Source organism: Coccinella septempunctata, chromosome 7, assembly GCF_907165205.1.
Source record: "Coccinella septempunctata chromosome 7, icCocSept1.1, whole genome shotgun sequence".
Taxonomy (NCBI): Eukaryota; Metazoa; Arthropoda; class Insecta; order Coleoptera; family Coccinellidae; genus Coccinella; species Coccinella septempunctata.
Window position 1 is genome coordinate 23179373 of NC_058195.1, and position 21638 is coordinate 23201010.

Here is a 21638-nt window from a genome sequence, read left to right on the forward strand (position 1 = left end):
AAAAAAATGCAAGAACTCTTAGATGACAAAACAACCTACAAAGGTATGAAACGGGATATGACTGTGACAATGGAAAAGGAGAACAACAAAATAGTCAAAGATTGGTTACAAGAGAAATACATCACAGCACAAGAAGCAAAAACTATGATTGTCCACAACAGTAAAATATCAAAAATGTATGGATTACCAAAAGTCCACAAGGAGAACATACCACTGAGGCCAATAGTCTCATTCCTACAATCACCATTGTATAAGTTGTCAAAATATATGGCTAACATCCTTTCAAAGGTAACAAACACTAATCCTTACTATATAAAAAACTCATTTCATCTAAAAGAGTCACTAAAAAACATCAAAATACAAAATAACCACCGATTATACTCATTGGATGTGAAGTCACTTTATACAAACATTCCCATCGACTTGACGAAGCAGGCAATTGAAAAAAATTGGGAAAAAATATCACAGTTCACAAAAATACCCAAAGAAAAATTTATAGAAACTATTCAATTCATCATGAACAACAGTTATTTTCAATACGAAAATAACTTCTACAAACAAATCAAAGGAGTTGCCATGGGTAACCCTGTGTCTAGCCCTGTAGCCCAGTTAGTCATGGAATTAATTGAAGAAAAAATCATGGAACAATATGGAACAACATTCTACAAAAGATATGTGGATGATGGTATAATTATCACAACACCAGACGAAATTACTAAGATCCTACACCATTTCAATAATATCCATGAATCATTAGAATTCACACTGGAGGAGGAAAGTAACAACAGCATAAACTTTCTGGATATGACAATTGTGACAGGAAATGGAGAGCTTTTGACACAGTGGTAAAGAAAGGAACAAAATTCCATTCACACCTTGGACTTCAATTCTAATCACCACCAATCCCAGAAAAAGATTACAGCAATAGGATATATTGACAGAGCGCTAAAGCTGACATCACCAGTACTGCGAGAAAGGACATTAACAGATGTGAAGGAACTATTGTTCACCAACAACTACCCTAAGATTATGGTTCAGAAACTTATAAAACAAAGAACACACAGACTATACAATACGCAAGAAAAAGAAAAATCCACAACTGACAACACTAAACGGATACCCCTACCATTAATCCAGGGTCTGTCACAGAAAATTAACAACATCATGAAACCTTTTAAGAGAGAACTAGTTCACAAACCGCAAAATCAAATAGGCCAGATTTTCAGTAAGATTAAAGCTTCAACATCAAAAATGAAAAAGTCACAGGTGATATACAGTGTGCCATGCCGAGATTGTGACAAACAATACATAGGTCAGACTTAACAAAGACTTCAAGACCGATTAAACGCACATAAATACACAAAAAACGCGAGCACAGCACTGAATAAGCATAAGAAAACACAAAAACACGACTTCAATTACGAGTACACCAAAATTTTAGCAATCGAACCTCAACAAAATAAAAGAGAAATTTTGGAAATGATTCATGTTCAAATGGCAGACGAGAACACAGTAAATGACAGATTAGACACTAAAAATCTGAGCCGTATTTATATGCCATTGTTGAAACGATCACCAAATTGAAGAATAAGAACTGACAATCAATGAAGAACGGACTGAATTCTAGATCTATGACATAAAGATGACAGCACCCACTTGACAACATCCAAACAACAAGGAAAACAAATTGTGAGATATTTCGCAATCATTTTTACTTATTTGATTAATGTGTGCAATTTTTAGATTGTGATGTCTTTTGAAATTATATTTACACTGAAGAAGGCGGATGCACCGAAACGTTTGTAAACATTAAAGAAAATTTCAACTTCAACCTAGATACCCAATGAATAAGTCCTTTACATGTCATAAAGAACTAGGTAAAAATGAATTCAAGTATATATATATATATATATATATCCAAGTACAACATTCTATCATAAACTAATCTTTCTATAGTTTTAGATAAAGAGCGCAAGAATGTAATGAGACGATAGTTATCAATGTCGCTTTTTTTTGAGGATGGAAATAACCTCTACCGTTTTCACTATAGAAAGAAATCTTCCTAACGAGATCGAGTCATTAATGAGGTGTGCGAGATGTTCAGAAATATACGGAGCTTGTATCTAAAACACCAACCCTAACGTTCACGATCGGCCCGCCTCGAACTGACTCTTCAGTAAGATGAATCGAAAGGAGTAAATAGACCGACGAAGACAGAAACAATTGACCAAGTTGGAAGAGGATACCTCCTTAGGTATCCTCATTAGTCATTTTTTACTCCTCCTTAGGAGTAAAAAATGACTATCGTTTAATTGTCCCAGATGCAGTACTAACATTAGCTGCTCGAGTAGTGGAATCAGCTCATTGAAAAACAGATGATATACGGCCGATAGACAACTTTATAGGAGGATGATTATAATCTCGAATGATGACAACGGTACCTGGAAGGAAAGGAATAGATAGATGCAACCATTTGTGACGTTGCTGCAAGGTATGCATGTACTCCTGACGCCAACGCTTCCAGAAGTCCTGGTGAAATCGTTGGACAAATTGCCAACGAGACAGTTTACAGACACGAAACTGACATTGTTATCAGGAGGAGAGGTGAGGGAGCGGAAAACCAGAAAATGCCCTGATGTGAGGCCCTCAGAATCAGGAGATCAGACGATGGGTAGAACACAGGAGTTGAGGATTGCCTCATCCTGATTGCAGGCAGTGACAAACACTCCGAAAGTGGATTTTTGCTCGCCGATAACTCGAGTAAAATTATGCTTAGCAGATTTGACAGCGGCTTCCCAAAAGCCTCCCAAGTGAGGACTGGAAGGGGGTATTAATCGCCAGTCAGTTCCGGAAGATGAGGCTGCATCACAAAGACTTTGCTGATATTGTGGAGTACACAATAAGCAGCCAAGGCCACGGAGGTAGTTATGTGCACCCAAGAAGTTGGTCCCGTTATCCAAAAAGATAACGGAAGGATGACCTAAGAGTGCGAGGAAGCGATGATCAGCAGCAATGATAGCTTGGGTGACAGTTCTAGGTGAACCGCTTTGGTAGTGAAGCAGATGAAGACAACTAGATATGCCTTGGTGCTAACAGCTCAGCGTAATCGTGCACTCGTCACATAAAATAGACCAGCATAGTCAACGCCAGTAGTAGGAAAAGCCACAGAAGAGAATAGCATTTCAAGTGGAAAATTGCCCATTGGCTGTGCAGAGGACAGGGTTCGCAGGAGAAGCATCGGTGCATCCTATGTAGACGATTCGTACAACATTACGTCCAGTCAAAATCCAGTACTGTCTACGAATGCACGAATGAGTAGCTAAGGAACTGGCGGCGTACAGAAGACGATGATGCTTGTTTCTATATGGAAATGAGGATACTGCAAGGCGGCCTCCAATACGTATAAGTCCATGCTCGTCACAAAAAAGGTGAGTTTTGATGACGAGAGGAAGATTTCTTAAGCTCAGCAAGCTCCTCAGCGAAATGAAAGATTGAACTAGACGAATTAAACAGAATTTTCCTTCCTGGAGCTCAACAGAGGAGGGAAAACCAGAGCGAGAAACAGATGGACCACGAGCATTCAGTATGACACTTCGACAAAAGGCAGTTACGCGCTTGAGTCGAAGATACGAGGAGAAACGTTCAATCATGGTGGGTTCATCGGAGATGGCTCCTAACATAAAAACAGTGATCGGCTTGGGTTTGCTGCCTACTTGCTCAGCATGAGATGAATCAACAGAGGAAAAAGGCCACGGAGACGAGTCGAGAGACAACCAAGAAGGCCTACGCCACCACAATGAATGATGATGAATGTCTGCGTGCATGAATCCTCGAGAGGAACATCAGCTGTATTGTCCTCAGACATGACATGCCTCCAACAATCTGAATGAATCAGATCCTGTATTTTAGCGACTCGATTGGCAACAAATATGTTCCACCTATAACTCTCACCACGGATCCACAACAAGGCAACAGAAGAATAGCAAAAGGTGATACATTCAGAGCCGAGATGCTGCAAAACGTGAGTGGACACATGATGCATGAGTTTTACAAGAAGATGGGCACCGCACAGTTATTTCGAGGCAGGGTCACAACCTTACGAGGAGCAATTTTGGATTTTGACGCTAGGAGAGACACATGGCATTACCAGATGATGCAGAAGTGTGAAGATGAACTACTGCAGCAAAGCCCGATTCAGAGGCTTCACTAAAGCCGACCAACCGATGAGGAGGAGACAAAACAGCGGGAATGAATCGTGGTATGTGAAGCTCTGTCAAAGTGGAAAACTCGAATTAAACTTGGAACCACGAGGGCTGCATCTCATTCGAGGGAGGTTGGTCCCATTTGAGAAATGTAGGCAGAGATGACGGAACAAAATTTTGTCATAGAAGGTGACATTAGTTAGCCATCCTAATGGATCGAAGTTTCTGGCCATCTGACCCAGCACAGTCCGTTTGGTGACTGCCGTTGAATTCAAGCGGACAGAATAGAAGTAGTGATCAGTTGCAGTATTCCATCCAAGTCTTGAGATTTCGTTGACGGTCAAGAAAAAAGGGGTCAATAGGGGATGATTCTCTACGATGATCAGATAGAATACCGTCTACCAGAGGAAGCTGGTTAAAAGTCCGTTATTCGCAGTTCAGAACCACCCGTTATGAACAGATCCTGGACTTGCTGTCGCAATTCATCCGAGTTTCAGACAGGATGAACAGCCTGTCAAGATATCATCGACACATAAATCCTATGCAGCAAGACTTGCCTTGCAGAGGGGAATTTGGGTCCCTCATTCGAAGCCAGCTGCCGAAGGGTCCTAAGTGCTAAATAAGGAGCAGGAGGAACTTCAAAGATTACGGTGCTCAGGCGATAATATTGGAGGGGTTTCTGTTTGGTAAAACGCCAGGCTATGCACTTTGCTCCAGGCGTATCTGGATTTGTCGATACATCTGTCGGATATCGACAGTAAAGACAAATCGATGTAGACGAAACGAAGCAGAAGGGTCCATAAGCAGGAGACCGTTGAGGGATTTGCCATTAGCGGATGTGCAGGGGGCGTTGAAGATCACTCTATTTTCTTCAGGACAATCATTTGGACGATGTAAAGGATGATGAAGAATATAATAGGGTTCATATCAAGGGCAGCCACATGACCCGGAAACCAATTCCATGTGACCACTCTCTTATTATCTAGGCGATGTTCTAATCGAATCAACTGCTTGGTTGCTACATTTGCATAGGTGCCCAGACGATTAGATGACAAGGGCACTTCTTCCAGTGAAGTGACGGGTGATTCTTTCTCGGCAGGGGTCAAAGGGAGCAATCAGGTTCCATATCGACTTCCCAAAAGCGCCGAAGGATGTTGACAAGTTCCTGGTCTGAGAGAACTGTCTACCAAGCAAGTTTTGAATGCAATATATAATAGGATAAATATTATATTTTATGGAAGTGGAAATAATATGAAGCATGTGGTCGAAATGAAAAAGAGAGCAATTCGCACATTTATGGGAATGGCTTCTTCTTCTTCCGATGAAAACGACATGCAGAGAAACAGGCAAGGAAATATTAAGGAAGAAGAGGCTATACAAAGCTATAGCGATATTCATATTTTTTTTCAAAAACAACTTATTTTGGAACTAAAACTAAAACACTAAAACACAAAATATGATACAAAAACAATTCAATTGACATAACCAACACAAAAGTTTTCACTTACAGAAAAAGGGCCAAAGCATAGGTGTATAAAATACTATAATAAGCTTTCAAATCAAATGAGGGTGGTGACCAATGTCAATTTTTTCAAGAAGAAAATCTACGATACTTCAGATTAAAGCGTACACAGTGGAAGAATTTTTAACTGCATAATATGTGATAAAATAGACATTCTGTTCCGTGCTCAAAAATTGTTATGAAATTTTCCATCATTTTTAGGTTAATGTTATTGTTTATATTTGGAACTGCGTGCATTAGAGCTATAGGTGTCAACTATTGATCATAGATAGACGTGTGAAAAAAATTGACGGGCCAGGGAATCTATGATTATAGCAATTTTAATTAGAAGCTGAAAGTGATCATTTGCGATTTCTTGAATTTTCGACTTACAGTCATTGTGGGATTTATGTCGATAATCTTATTTTGTGCATTATTGCCAAGTCAAGCCCTTTTTCATTTTGAAGAAACTGGTATTTTCCTTATTTCACTCGAAGGAAGTTTCTTTGAATATTCTGCTGCTCTAATAGCACGTGGTGATATTTGAAATTTGGTGTGATATTTTCTCTTCATAAGTAATTGCCGTATACAGGGCTGAATTTGGCGAAATTTGGTTGAAATTCACTGGAAAATTCCACTCGGTGGACAAGAAATCTCATTGACTGCCCCCGCACTACTGGGTATGTGTTGAAAATTTCCTCGTTCTTTTTGTGTTTAGTATTAGTCAATTTCTCTTCTACGTGATAAGGATTAAATCCTTCAACACTGTCGAAACATCATTATTGCACTCCTCATCTACATGGTGTAAGTAGAACGTCGTTGTCTCGTAACGTCTTGGTGGAGCAATACGTTTTCTCCGTAGAGGTTTGAAGCTATTGCTGAGTTATCGACAACTCTGGAGATCGATTTCAAGGACAGCCAACTTGGAATCGAGAAGATTGGAGAAGTGTAGAAGGAGTGAAGGGAGAAATCAAGTTGAGGACCATTGAGGATTTAAACGCAAGTTTGGGACTGTTGAAATATGTGTATTTATGAAAGTTGCCTATTCCTAATTATTTTCTTTCGATAATCCTACTTTTTGTGAAAAACTTTATTAAGCAGTTTGAGACTGCGAAGACTTTCAGTTTAATACAGATTACATTATCTCATTACCTTTGTCGATATACCACTTACAAGTAAGGATAGTTTCTTGCAAGTGATACAAAGAAAGTTGTCATTATCATATCATTCGTAGGATTACAAATCCTCATTGTCTGACGACATATCGCCTATATATACCGACGATTCTTTCATTTGTGAGGTACTGATTGAACGTAGTTTTTTTCAACAAATAGTTCCGCATAAACTGTTACCATACTACGCGCCTGCGCATACTCATGCGCCGCGACTCGGTTGATATTTGATTTCCTCAATTTCCTCTTATCTTTCTCCTTGTTTTGCATTAGTGACCCCCTTCTTATAGTTCAATTGCGACCAACTTACTCTTACTTCTTGTGATTACTAATTGGCTGTATCTGCTATCTTGTGCTGTATCTTGTGCTATCTGTATAAACCTTTTATCCTTACACTCTTTTAGTAAATTTAAGAGTTGTTTTGTTCTGGCTGGAAGGTATTTCCGGGAAGAAATCCACCTGGCGCCCATTCCATTACCTAATATATCTTACCAACCTGAAGAATACCCCCGTCTCCACTGAGGCAAATTGCGGATACCCAAGTAAATAGTTCGGGTAAAAACCTCAAATTTTAGGTTATAGTTCTAATCCTATTTGACACTTTTTCATTTCCTCTACATCCTTAAGCAACTATTTATTTAGACGCTTTAATATACAGGGTGTATTTGAAGGTGAGGCTTATTTTTTCAACAGAAAGTAGAACTGGTCAAAGAGAAGTGTTTCACCAAAAATCACCTATACAAAACTTTCGAAATGAAAAATTTAAAAAAAATATGATGATATGAATATGATTAATGAAATAGATACTGATACGACCCTAGACTGTTTGTTAGATAAATTATCATCGCAAAGCAGTGGGAAAAACTTATCTTCTGATTTGTTTAGGATATTGGCTCGTTCGATATTTACGTGGTAATGAAAATGGAAACTTAGGATTGCCGAATTGTTGTCACTATTTTTTAGTAACTTACACGATTTTATGAAATGGCGCATTTCGATACCAACTGATAGACTTAGGACACAAGTGTAAAAAATAGAATAATATTTCAAAATCTCACCAATAAAATTTGTCTAAATTATTGACGATTTTTTTCAAAATGGGTATCACAATCTTCTTATTCGAACATTTCAACAATCGTCGTAATAATGGAAGAAAATGGGGAAACAGTAAATCACTTTTTCATCATAACTAACATCAGCACTCTTAAGAAACTGCCTCGATTTTTTACATTTTTTTTTTCACCCTAAATTGCACGACACAACAATTACGATTCTCCGGAAAGTTGCCTGATGCATCTAATCCGATGAACTTGGTACTGAATCATTCATTGTCTAGCCATATGTTCATGTTTTGTTTCGTTTTTGAGATACCGGATTCACCTTGCACAGTCCCGTACTTGAAATTCAATGAAATTTTGTTGAACTTCTAGGGTTGTATCTCAGCCATCTTGGATATTTTATAAAGACAATTTTCGGTTAAGTGACTCGTTTTGATAAGGTCTACCTTCTGTCAGAAAAATCATCTTTGAAAACACCCTTATACCTGACTACACAAAACATCAAATATGACATCTTCTACTCACTGTTGCTGTTTCTTGGTTATCTTTCGTTATGTCGGCATTTTCGTGAAGGCCGTAAACCTCAGGAAGCGGTATTAAGGGTAAAGATTTTATATAATTCACACATCCTTCGTATGTAGTATCTTGCGGAACGTAGTAAATACCACTAGGGGAGAATTTGTAACTGAAAAAGATGTTGTTGAGTTTGGGGTAATGAAAACTCAAAATTTCATCTCTCACAGTGGGGTTATAACTGTTTCTGGGGTATAAAATATACTGAGGAGGGAATTGAGCAGTCTTCTGTCCTTATCGTCGGTCACTCGTCCCCCATAGTTACATTCTCCTGCTAGATAAGTAAGGGCTTCATATGGTACCTCTTTATAATCACTCAGAAACATCTGAAAACAATTCATTTATTCAACATGAAACGATAATTGTATATTATAAGCACCCATTGTATGACGCATCTTGAAAAAAATTGTTTTTCGATGTATTCTTGAAGGAAAAAAAATGTAGCCCCCTAGACTCTAGATCAAACAATATTCACTGTTAATTTTTTGAGTTCTAATGAATAACAATAATAAATTATCAGTGATGGAATAGTAGTAGTAACAGTCGTTTATTGCAAATATAACATATAAGCAATTGGCCATCGACCTGAGGTCCTTCAGCCTACAGACGAGCCTATAGATTAACACTTCAATATATAAAAATTTTACAATTATATATTAACATAAAACATGACTTAATTTGTTTATTAGAGTCTCTGTTGAGTGTTTTCTAGTTGAAATGTCTGCATCTTTATGATATTGGGGGATCACTTCTTCTAACTCTAACAATCTAGTATAAAATTTTTTATTCAACCTATTGATCCTCTCCTTGATCGACTCAGTTCCTTCTGCTGAGAAAAGCAGGTGGTTTGGGGGATTATGCAGAACATTGTAGGGTGCCTCATTCTAGTGATGGTCCTCAGTGCTGTCGTTTCTGCCACCTCCAGATTTTTGATGGCTGGGGCTTTGCAATTGGCAAACATTGGATGTGCGTATTCCAGTAAGGGTCGACATATATTCTTATATATTTTTGTAGCACTCTTTATGTTGATACCCTGTTTCTTATAGGTTAGCTTTGCCAAATATTTCGCTCTAGATGTTAGGGAAAGTAAGCTCAAAGAAAGGTGAGAAGTGAGGGACTGTATAAATATTTAGTCATTTGAAATTTTAGAGAATAATAACGGGTTGGCATCAGAGACCTACCTTATTCCGTATTCGTCATCTTGCAGAGTCTTTTCGCAGTCTGCTGCAAGTCCACACACTTGTAGTAATGTCCAGAGGGCTCAATTAATAGCGGCGATTATAAAGCGAAAATAGTTGAAAACAAAAAGTCAGCGAAAATAGCGAGCGGCATAAAAATTCATCACATGCGGGATCAATCGATATCATCGATCCTTCTTGGAGTCTCTTCTTCTACATATGTCTTCTTTCCCCCCGTGCCGTTAGGAGGGAGATGAGGAGACCCCTGATACCACATATCGCGCGCGTAATTTAAAAAATATCCAAAGCAAAATAGTTTCCCAAACACTAGATATGGTCTTTTTTTTAATTAGTCTTGAGTGACTGTTGAAATTGTAACTGATATCGATTTGAACTCCCAAGTATGTTATTGATGGGGATGGTGTTACAGTCGTGCCGTTAATAATTATATGTGGTGATCCATGTGTAATTATGTGATCGAAAATTATTAGTTGTGATTTGGATGGGTTAGGTGTTAGTCTCCATTTAATGAACCATTTGATAATGTCATTTACCAGAAGCTGTAGTGCTTGCCCGCACGTCTCTAAGATTGTAATATGTATTTTTTCTTTGTGGTTTTAGGGTAGATGTCATAACCATAGAATTTGTATAGAGTTGTGGAAAGTGAAGATCCCTGTGGTGTTCCTTGCTCAGGAGAGAAAGATATTGAAAATGAGTTGTTTATTTTGACCGTCAGATTTTTGTTTCCCAGAAACTGCGTGCAGAGCTTTATTAAATTAGAAGGGCATTTTATCTTGTTCAATTTGAAGAGTAGTCCCTTATGCCACATGCTGTCGAATGCTTTTTGCAATCAAAAATTAGGCTCAATGTAACTATTTCAGAAGAAAGTCAATTCACACAATTTCTAAAAGAATTCATAGTCCTCGATAAGACACATGGAATTTTCTCCCAAAATAAAAATATCGAAACATCATTTATTCAGTATTCACAAAAACTATTCTATTCAGGAAGTTTCAAGTTTAAAATTTCAAACACTTTGTTGGAAGACATAGAAAACGAAGAAGATCAAATGGAAAAAATCAAACTGTACCATGAAACCAAAACCACACATCGAAGTATTCAAGAAAATGTGGAAAGCCTCAAGAAAAAATTCTATTTCCCAAATATGTTATTGAAAGTCCAACGTTATGTTAACAGTTGTGATCTTCAAACAAAATCCAATCGGTGAAAAGCCTTTCGAACACTTATACGCTGATACAATCAACATTGCGAAAACACCCTGTCTAACATTGGTCGATTCATTTTCAAGGCATTTTCAAGTTTCATTCTGAAAAGCAAAACGGCAGCGGAAATCGTAGAATGTTGTATTCGCTATTTCTCCAATCACCGAACTCCTAGGAAAATTACGACAGCCAACGGAATTCTGCCTTATTCCAAGAATTCGCTTCCATTCATAATATCGAAATTCACTACGTGACCAACTACAATCCTACATCAAATTCTATTGTTGAGAGATTTCACTCAACACTAATTCAACAAATCAGGGTCATTGAAGATAAAAATTTGAGTTCATGAGAAAAATTGAATAGAGCACTTTTAAGTTACAATAATTCCACTCATTCTACTCTCAAATATAGTCCCATACAAATTATAAAATCAGATTTGCCTGTTGAATACACCGATAATGAAAAATTTTCCAATTATATCGATCAATATAATAAAAATCTTACAGAAATTTCTAGAGTTTCAGCAGATAACAACAAGAAAAATGATAATAGAAGGCAGAAAGTAAATGAAAATACAGCTGAGGATGTTAGTTTAGATGAAAATCGAAAAGCGTTTTTTAAATTACCGGCAGATGCAAAATTAAAACCGAGATTCAAAGAGGCCAAGATCAAAATTTTGGACAATATTCTTATGCCAATAAAGGGCACTTTTACCATAAGGGTAAAATCAAACAAAGGAAAAAGTAATTATCGTCTGTTTCAGGATGGTCTACCTTCACCTAGGGATCATCTTAATTTCTCTCACAACCACATTTTGCCTGAAAACAAAAGAAATAAGGAATAATATAATCACCTTCAGTGGTCCCAAAACATATATTATAGAAAATGATCATTTCCTCATGTATCATTATAACTTTTCCCAAATTGATTCAATTCTGAACAAACACGAAGAAATTTTAAGTGACATAATTAATAAAAATGAAACAACGGATACTGCGACGCAATACTTATATGAGTTGACATTAAATCAGCTTTTTGCATATAAGCATATCTTGCATGAATTAATCCCATCAAGGAATAAAAGAGGCCTTGTTTATATAGAAGGAAAAATTTCCAAGATTCTCTTTGGCACTTTAGATGATGAAGAAAATAGGAATCAGACTGTTACCCATCGGGCAACCAAATTTCTGTCTATAGAAGTTGTCCTTATATATGAAATAGTTGCACTGAAAAATGAACTCGATTATGTCGATAAATGTCTACTTTGGAATTTCTGTGTTTCGGAGAATTAAATCCCACTCCTGGTCAATAATATCCATTACAAGCTCCAGTGAAATATTGGTAAACAGTGAAACTGCGTCCAGGGAGATTAGCTCATATTCGTCGGGTAGTTTGAAGCCATTAATCTCCTCTGCAAATTTCTTAGAGTTTATTACCGAAAATTCCATATAGTCTGAGAATGATTTCTTCAGGATGTTGGCCATATATTTACTCATTTTGGATGTAGGGGAACCTATGGTGTTCACAATCGGTCGCATAGGAATTCCTTCTTTATGTAGCTTGGGTAGGCCGTAGAATCGTGGGGGTACAGTATCATATGACATGAGGTCCCTTGCTTCAGAGACATCAACAAATTTCGAGTCTTTTAGGAATTTAACCAGCTTATTGTTCTTTGTTTCGATTTGGTTGGTGGGGTCTCGGGTCTCTATTCAAAAGTTCATATATCTGTTCATCGTTCACCAGCGTATCACATCTCTCAAAATAGTCCACAGATGTCATCAGAACGCTCACATTACTTTTGTCTGAGTTTAACACCTCCAAGTCATCTCTTGATCTGAGGAAGTTCTTGGTTTCTTTATATAATGAATATAAATAGCTTGGTTTTCTTCTATTGCTGAAGTGGAAGTTCGTAATAATGTTGGTGGTTTGAGCCCTAATAATATCTCTAGTTCTCTCGCTCTAATCGCTTATGATATATTCTACATCAGATAAAATCTTTTTTATAGATATCTGGTTGTTGTGCGGAGGGACTCCAAACTTAGGACCTAGTGACAGCATTGTCTTTACACCCTCGGGTAACTCCACACCAGAGAGGTTTACCAGCGAAGACTGCTTCGTGGACAGCTTCAAAATATGCTCTTTTATAAGTCTGTCAAATTTACTCCTTTGAACATTCCTAACCTTATTAAAACGTCCATTGTAGGATCTTATTTGTCTTGCCTGATATTCATTGAAAACGTCAGGGGGATTTGATTTCTTAGGACACCCATACACTCCTTCAGTTTTCTTTCGAGTTGTGGAACTCTTCTTTCGGCAAACTTGATTTCTAGAGTTGCACAACTCGAAAGAAAACTGAAGGAGTGTATGGGTGTCCTAAGAAATCAAATCCCCCCTGACGTTTTCAATGAATATCAGGCAAGACGAATAATATCCTACAATGGACGTTTTGATAAGGTATAAACTTTTGAATAGAGACCCCACCAACCAAATCGAAACAAAGAACAATAAGCTGGTTAAATTCCTAAAAGACTCGAAATTTGTTGATGTCTCTGAAGCTAGGGACCTCATGTCATATGATACTGTACCCCCACGATTCTACGGCCTATCCAAGCTACATAAAGAAGGAATTCCTATGCGACCGATTGTGAACACCATAGGTTCCCCTACATCCAAACTGAGTAAATATATGGCCAACATCCTGAAGAAATCATTCTCAGACTATATGGAATTTTCGGTAATAAACTCTAAGAAATTTGCAGAGGAGATAAATGGCTTCAAAATACCCGACGAATATGAGCTAATCTCCCTGGACGCAGTTTCACTGTTTACCAATATTTCACTGGAGCTTGTAATAGAGATTATTGACCAGGAGTGGGAATTAATTCTCCCAAACACAGAAATTCCAAAGTAGACATTTATCGACATAATCGAGTTCATTTTTCAGTGCAACTATTTCATATATAAGGACAACTTCTATAGACAGAAATTTGGTTGCCCGATGGGTAACAGTCTGATTCCTATTTTAGCTAACATGGTGATGTCCTACCTCCTCAAGTTCACATTGCCTAGATTATCATTCAGGCTTCCATTCGTTCGCCAATACATGGATGACCTGATCTTCTCTATTCCAGTTGGAAAAGATCTAGAAGTCTTAGAGAAGTTCAATGATTTTGACAACAATATCAAGTTCACGATAGAAAAAGAGAAAAATGGTACAGTACCTTTTCTGGATACAAAGCTTTGCAGGGAAGAAGATGGTACAATAAGGTTGGACTGGTATCAGAAACCAATGAGCTCAGGTAGATACATAAACTATGCCTCATATGCAGACATATCAACAAAAACAAACATTATCCTGGGCCTGAAGAAGAGAATCTCGGAGATAACACATGAGACCTTCAAAAAACCAGCAATTGCCAGACTCAAGAATATACTAGCCGACAATGGCTACCCCAACAGACTCCTACAGAATCTACTAAACACAGACCACTATCCTATCATTAGAGAAGAAAGAGAAGAAGAAAACCAAGACCCGGAGGCTTCAATCAAGTTTGGCTCACTGCCTTACATCAGGGACCTAACCCCGGAATTTCTGAAATTGTTGAGACCACATGTGAATATGAAAATAGGGAAATACAACATAGTAACAAACAGACAATTTTTCAAGACATCTCAAGATAAAATAAATAAAAACAAACGGAAGAACATTGTCTACAAGGTTAACTGTAGACACTGCCCCTTGACCTATATTGGACAAACCTCACAGTCCTTGGGGAGGAGGATGACACTACACAGAAGCGATTCTAGATTGAGACCTGAGCGTTGTGCACTTGCGAGACACGTTAACTCCACAGACCATCAAATGGATTATGAAAGTGTTGAAATCCTGGACCAAGAAAGTAACTACAACAAACGCATCTTCTTGGAAATGTGCTATATCAATGAAAATAATACGATGAATGATAGATCCGACACTAACAACTTAAGCAGTATATACAGTTTCATGCTTACTTGTGACAGAAAACCATCTAGTGCCGCCAATGCCTCGACTCCGACTGTGTGACAATTTAAAAAAATGCATTCATTACCCCTGAGACTATATTTTGTTATTGACTTAGTTCAAATGACTAGATAAGGTGTGTTTTATATTGACTTCAAAATTTGTTTAATGTGTGTGTTCACGTGATAATTATTTTTAGAACTATTAGTGGAGAAGAAGAACTTTCGACTGATGACTGTTGACATTTCATGGGCCATAGACTAACCTTAGATTGAAAATTGTTACGACGACACGAGTTATTCTGAGTCCTCAAAATTGAACTTAATTTATTAATTGGACTTATTTTGTATTTTGGGGTAATACTTGATGTTCTAATGCTATGAGAACACTAAGATCCCACTTGATTTCTGAGTTGCCGCTTTTATGTCATAGCTTCGTAAGTCCTGAGATGATACCTCTATACATTGTAGAACATCCTTTCTATCTTTATATCAAAAAATTCAAAGAACCCAACTCTTGAAACTGAGTTCACCGCTATCTGATGAATATTTGAACATTCTGAAAAATAAAAATATTCTTCAAATTCATTTCTTTCGTATAATCTGCCGTTTTTGAATAATTTGTATATTTTTATAAAAAAACCGTTGATCACAAAAACTCAAGAGCCTTCATTACTTTTATATCAACTATTCATCGTACTGCTGAAGTAAGCCTTTGAAGGAATACTTGTCACATACTAGGCAAGTCATATTTTCGAACTCTTTTTCATTATCTCCAAATAGGCCTGTTGCAGACATGCAATTTTTAGTTTTGCAACTGTTTAGTTGCAGAAGTGAGTTCAATGCATTTATATGGGGCCGCGCAAACATGAAACTGAAAAGTTTTGCGGTCAAACAGTTTCATCCTCGACACAAACTAAACGATTGCGCAACTGTTTTGAGCACAACGCTCATAGTAGAGTAAGATCCCAGAGCGACAAGACATAACTTTTCACACAGATGAAACTTTAGGATCTCAGTAGAGTCTCATGCGCTTTGAATACCTGCGAACTTGTGTAGCTTGCCGAGTGACACCTGGGAAGATACCAGGTAGCAAAGTTAACTAAAAATAAGAATTACTTAACTTATTTTTACATGGCTAATTTTTATATATGTTTGAAAGAATATTATTCTGAAGTTATATTATAAGTGACAGACACTTTCCGTGGAAATTGGCCAAAACTCTTGCCAGCACTTTGAAGCTGCACAAAAAATAAATTAACTTTAGTTCTGTACTGTACTGCAATCGATTGCAGTACAGTACAGTCTCGATGATCCGAAATAATGTGGACCAAACTGATTTCGGATAATCGAAATTTTGATTAATTCAAATTTTTTTTTTGGAAAATATTAGTTAAGGATGCCTGTATCATAAGATTGGAAAGAAAATAAGTAAAGTTCATTTATCTTTTGTGCAGCTTCAACGCGTCTGACAAGAGTTTTGCCCCATGGAAAGTCTGTCCCTTATAATATTACTTCAGAATAATTTTCTTTAAAACATTTATAAAAATCAGCCATGTGAAAATAAGTTAACTAACACTATTTTTAATTACCTTTGCCACCTGGTATCTGCACAGGTGTCACTAGGCAAGCCCCACAAGTTCGTAGGTACTCAAAGCACATGAGACTCTACTGAGATCCAAAAGTTTCATCTGTGTGAAAATTGGTTATGCCTGGTCGCTCTGGGATCTTGGACTATAGTGTATCTGCGCCCACTTGCGATCGAATAGTTGCAAGTTCTCTCTTCCAAAGTGAACCATGTTCCATGCGCTAGAAGATGAACAATTGAATTCTTTCGTTTATTTGCATGATTGAGAAATACAGTGATTTTACTAAATTATTGTAATATGGGAGTTGGTTTTATATTATATTAGCTGGCCTAACTCACGTGTTTCGAATAAAATATAGAATTTCAAAATTGAAGGCCACTGCGATGTTACAATCATTTATAAAGAAATTGTGTTATATAGAGTAGGATTATTTCAGTTTTCTACTTCACAAAGAGAGTATATTATATATTTGTTAAAGCTAAAGTTAGGCACGATCGAACAGGTATTTTCAAGAAATCAATTCACAGGTTGTGAACAAAACTCGTAAAGCACCCCGCACACTTACTTAGGAAAAGCGGGTCCAGTGAATTTTCCCCATTTTTACATATTAAATTTATATCAACCTTAAGAACAATATATCAGATTTTCACGAAGGTCTTACATCCGGTTTGTTCTATAGGGCGTTCCAAAATTGCAGCTACGGAAAAATGAATTTTTAAATTTTGATGATAATTCTTCTAATTTTCAGAATTTCATCATGATGCCTTGGGTTCTGAATAACAAGATATCACAGATATCCAAATACCGCCCACTACGTTAAGTTTCGTTATACAGGCTGTTCCATGAAGCTGTATAAGTAACTGAATGTAGCTTTGTTAGTGACTTTGGGACCACCCTGAGTTTTTGAAAATATGATACCATGATGTATGTCCACCTCTGTAGGAAGTTTCATTAATGTACACAGAAACAGTTGCAAAATTATTCAGATTTAAATACGGATTTCATACAATTTTTCTTTAAACTTATCTGTAGTTGAGATTACTGTTGATTATTTGATTTTTTTATCAATTCTGTAGGCTACTTGAACGGTTGGTTAGCTTTCCTTCTGTTAAATAGTTTTCAATTAGTTTTTTTTAATCGTTGCGACCATCATTGGTACAAAGTTATAGAAAGTTAATGTAAAAAGACAACAACGAATGCGCGAAAAAGATATGCATAATTTCTATTAATGAGTTTCCATTAAATAACCTCAGACGAATAGATAGAGAAGATGATGTCGATAAAAGAAATATGGCTGTTTTGAAGCGTGAAGTATTAGAATTACTGGTAGTTGAAGTATCCCAATTAACGAGATTGTGCATTAATTGCATTAATTGTTTGAAAGAGATAACTGAAGAAATCAACGACATAAATGATGATTCTACAGTACCAGTTAAATTAAATACTTTGCGTCAAACTCCAAGTCATGCGTGCTTCATTTGCAATGAAGACGGTGGTGATCTTTGCAGGTTAACACTGAAGTGCAGAGTGAAAATTTTCATAGCACATGACATATATATTAGTGAGAATGCTAGAATTTGCAGACACCATATTGATGAGGATCTTTTTATACCTCGTCCTCTCCTTCTTGGTTTATACGATACACCAAGAAACATTAGAATGAACGGAATTCAAGTCTCTACATTTCTACAAAAAAATGCGCGAATGCCATGGAGAAGCCCTTAAATGGAGGTATCATGACGAGAAGGATTTTACTGTTGAGCAATTCAAAGCTCTTTGTCCAATTAAAAAAGACGAATTTCTTGATTTGTGTGACAGTGTTTGCCAGTTCCCGAAGATGAAACTAAATCAAGGCACATTTCTAAGAAAGATCTTCTCACTTTTCTATGCAAAATAAAAGTAGGATTGTCAGATGATTTATGTGAATTGTTGATAATTATTATTTCAAGTAATGAACTAAAACCTGAATGACTTGGCAATAATATTTTAATTTATATACACGAGTGAAAGTTTTCACAAAGGTCGACATACTTTTATGGTATAATATTTAAAAAAATATGCATCCTTAGAGTGCTCAAAGATACAACAACATGGAGTGATACTGATTTTCTATATAAACAGATTTTGAGATAGGGAAATGAGGAGATTACTGGCACCGAATTATGTCCATCCTGTACATTCCTGAATAGAAACACCTTTCGACCGACAATACCTATCATAATAATAATAATAATAATAATAATAATAAGGATTTATTTCCAACAGGCAGCGCCCAATAACAGGAAATCTACAAAGACTATGAACTAAAACTAATATGCAAAAAAGTAACTTATAGACTAGAATTTAATTACTAAGAAGCATGAACAGTGGAACTAAAAAAAGTAAACAAGTAGCCAACAGAAAAAAATTTAAACTAATACTCATATCCATTATCACAAAAATTAATGAAAGTTTTACATATCGTGGAAACACTATCAAAGTGAATATCACAGAGATGCGAAACCTGATTGAATTTAGTACAAATCATATACACAGGTGACTGTAACAACATATTTGTTCTTGGTGTAGCAATGTTGAACATGTGTGCGGATCTCGAACTTGAACGTCGTACATGAAATCCTATTCTAGCGAGTAGATCCGGACAGTCAACAGTACCATTCAAGAGTCCATGAAGGAACCTCAAACAAGCAACGCCCCTCCTGACATCAAGCTTAACTGCACCGAATTTATCTAACAAAACATCATGATCAAAGCCTCGCATCGGATAAACACCCTCCTCCTTAAATATCAAGTACTTGAAAAACCTTCTCTGAACAGCCTCCATGTGATGTCTATGGCACTCGTATATTGGGTTCCACACAATGCATCCAAACTCCAGTTTGCTCCTCACAAATGCATTGAACAGCAAAATCATGGTTCACGGGTCAGAAAAATATTTGCTATTACGCACGATGAATCCATACATTCTTGACGTCGTACTAAGTAAATGACTAATATGAGGAACAAATGTAAATCTTTGATCGAAGACAAGGCCAAGATCCCTTATTTCCGTTTTTCTGCTCAGAACGCTGCCATCAAGACTATAACTAAACAAGAGATAGTTCTTTTTCCTGGTGTACGTTACGACATTGCACTTAGCAATGCTCAATGGAAGCAGATTTCTGCCTCACCAGATCAGCAATGAGTTCAGGGCACGCTGTAGGCGAACGCAGTCTTCAATAGAGCCTATCTCACAAAAGAATTTAAAATCATCGGCATAAGCCAATGCACGAACAGGATTAATCAGCTCACCAATAGCTACCACCATTCCACCATGCCATCTCGCAATGCTGTCCTCACCATCAAGACCTTGGAGCAGATCATTGACGAAAATAATGAACAGAAGTGGGCCTAGATTGGAACCCTGGGATACACCAGATGTAGAGATATAAAGCACAAGGCAGCGTCCCTCCAGGTAGACAAACTGCTGACGACACGACAGATAGGACATAAAAAAATTTATTAGATCGTCGGAGAAGCCAAACTGAGTTCTCAACTTGTGTAGCAGAAGTTTATGATCAACCCTATCAAACGCCTTCTGAAAGTCAGTGTATATAGTGTCCACCTGACCAGTTCTATCCAGAATCTCAGAAACATGCTGAGAGAAAACCGCCAGATTGGTAGTACACGATCTCTTTGACATGAAACCATGTTGTTCCTGCCCTATCAAGTGCCTCACAGCAGGATATATTTTCTGGTATAGTGCGATCTCGAAAAGCTTTGCAAAATTCGAAAGAAGAGAGATCGGCCTGTAATTTTTTAAATCAGTTTGGTCACCACCTTTCAACACCGGGACAACCTTCGCCATCTTCCAGCACGATGGGAACTCTTAGAGCCATGTTGAATATATGCAACAGCGGGATCGATAGGACACCAATAGAATCCCTGACGAGGAAACTGGGAATACCATCAGGGCCTGCAGTCAATCAAGCAGATAGCTTTTTGGATGCCTCAATGAGAGACTCCTCAGAAATGAATTTTAGTGGGAGTGTATCCTCATAAATAGATTCACCCGAACAAGCACCCTCAGTATCTGAGGGCTGAACATAAGCACTCTTAAAATAACCAGCAAAGGCTTCAACTATTTCAGTAGCTCCCTCATATATCAAATCTCCATCTTTCATATAGCCAGGGACTCGTGAACTACATTTTTTGTTATGAATGAAGGACCAGAGGTCAGATGCATCACTAGAAATTTTCATCTCTGAATCTCGAAGGAACAATTTGTAATCCAGTGCAATTCTGGCCTTCGATATAGCTCTTAGAACCCTATAGCGATCTAAGAGAGCCCTCGTTCTGAACTTTTTATATTGTTTATGGATTTTTTCTTTTTCAAGAATGCTATGTGTTGTATCTGAAGTGAACCAAGATGGAAATCTTCTTCGACGTTTACACTTGAATGGCACTGTCTGAGCGAATATTCCATTAAGAATCTCATAAAAGATTCCGCAGGCAGAATCAACATCATTAGTCTCCTCCAGAACACGTGACCAATCAGTTTCATAGATGTACTGGTACAAAATAGGAATATCAGCTTTCCTGAAATTGTACTCCTTGTTTATAAAGGTATGTGGTTCTAGATCAGGAAGGCTATGTGAAACACTTTGAAGAACAATGTGAAGAGGTGGATGATAAGAATCCACTACATCGAAGAGAGATGATTCCTCCTCTACACTACATATTACTGTAGAAAAAACGAGGTCTAAAAGTTTTCGACTGCAATTGAGCACGTAGTTGAACTGTTTCAATTTTAGAATATTCGAAAAAACATTCAGAGTAATGGACTTATTATCATTAATATCATGACTATAATATAATGGAGCATTAATTATACTGAATGAAAACCTATATTCCTTGACATCAATATCAACTACAGATAAGTTTTAAAGAAAAATTGTATGAAATCCGAATTAAAACCTGAATAATTTTGCAACTGTTCTCTGTACATTAATGAAACTTCCTACAGGGGTGGACATACATCATGGTATCATATTTTGAAAAACTCAGGATGGTCCCAAAGTCACTAACAAAGTTACATTCAGTTACTTATATAGCTTCATGAAACAGCCTGTATAACGAAACTTAACGTAGTGGGCGGTGT

The 21638-nt window shown here is 37.2% G+C and overlaps 1 protein-coding gene across 1 annotated transcript in view; it reads right to left on the minus strand.

The window, feature by feature from the left end:
- The window catches only part of LOC123316425 (dynein axonemal heavy chain 3), a 2043583-nt gene that overhangs the window by 130195 nt on the left and 1891750 nt on the right, over positions 1-21638 (minus strand). The window contains exons 50-51 of the mRNA XM_044902499.1: positions 8675-8832; positions 8459-8618 (exon numbers count right to left, since the gene is read on the minus strand). Of these exons, the coding sequence (XP_044758434.1) occupies positions 8459-8618; positions 8675-8832 (318 nt within the window). The remainder of the gene's footprint in view (positions 1-8458; positions 8619-8674; positions 8833-21638) is intronic.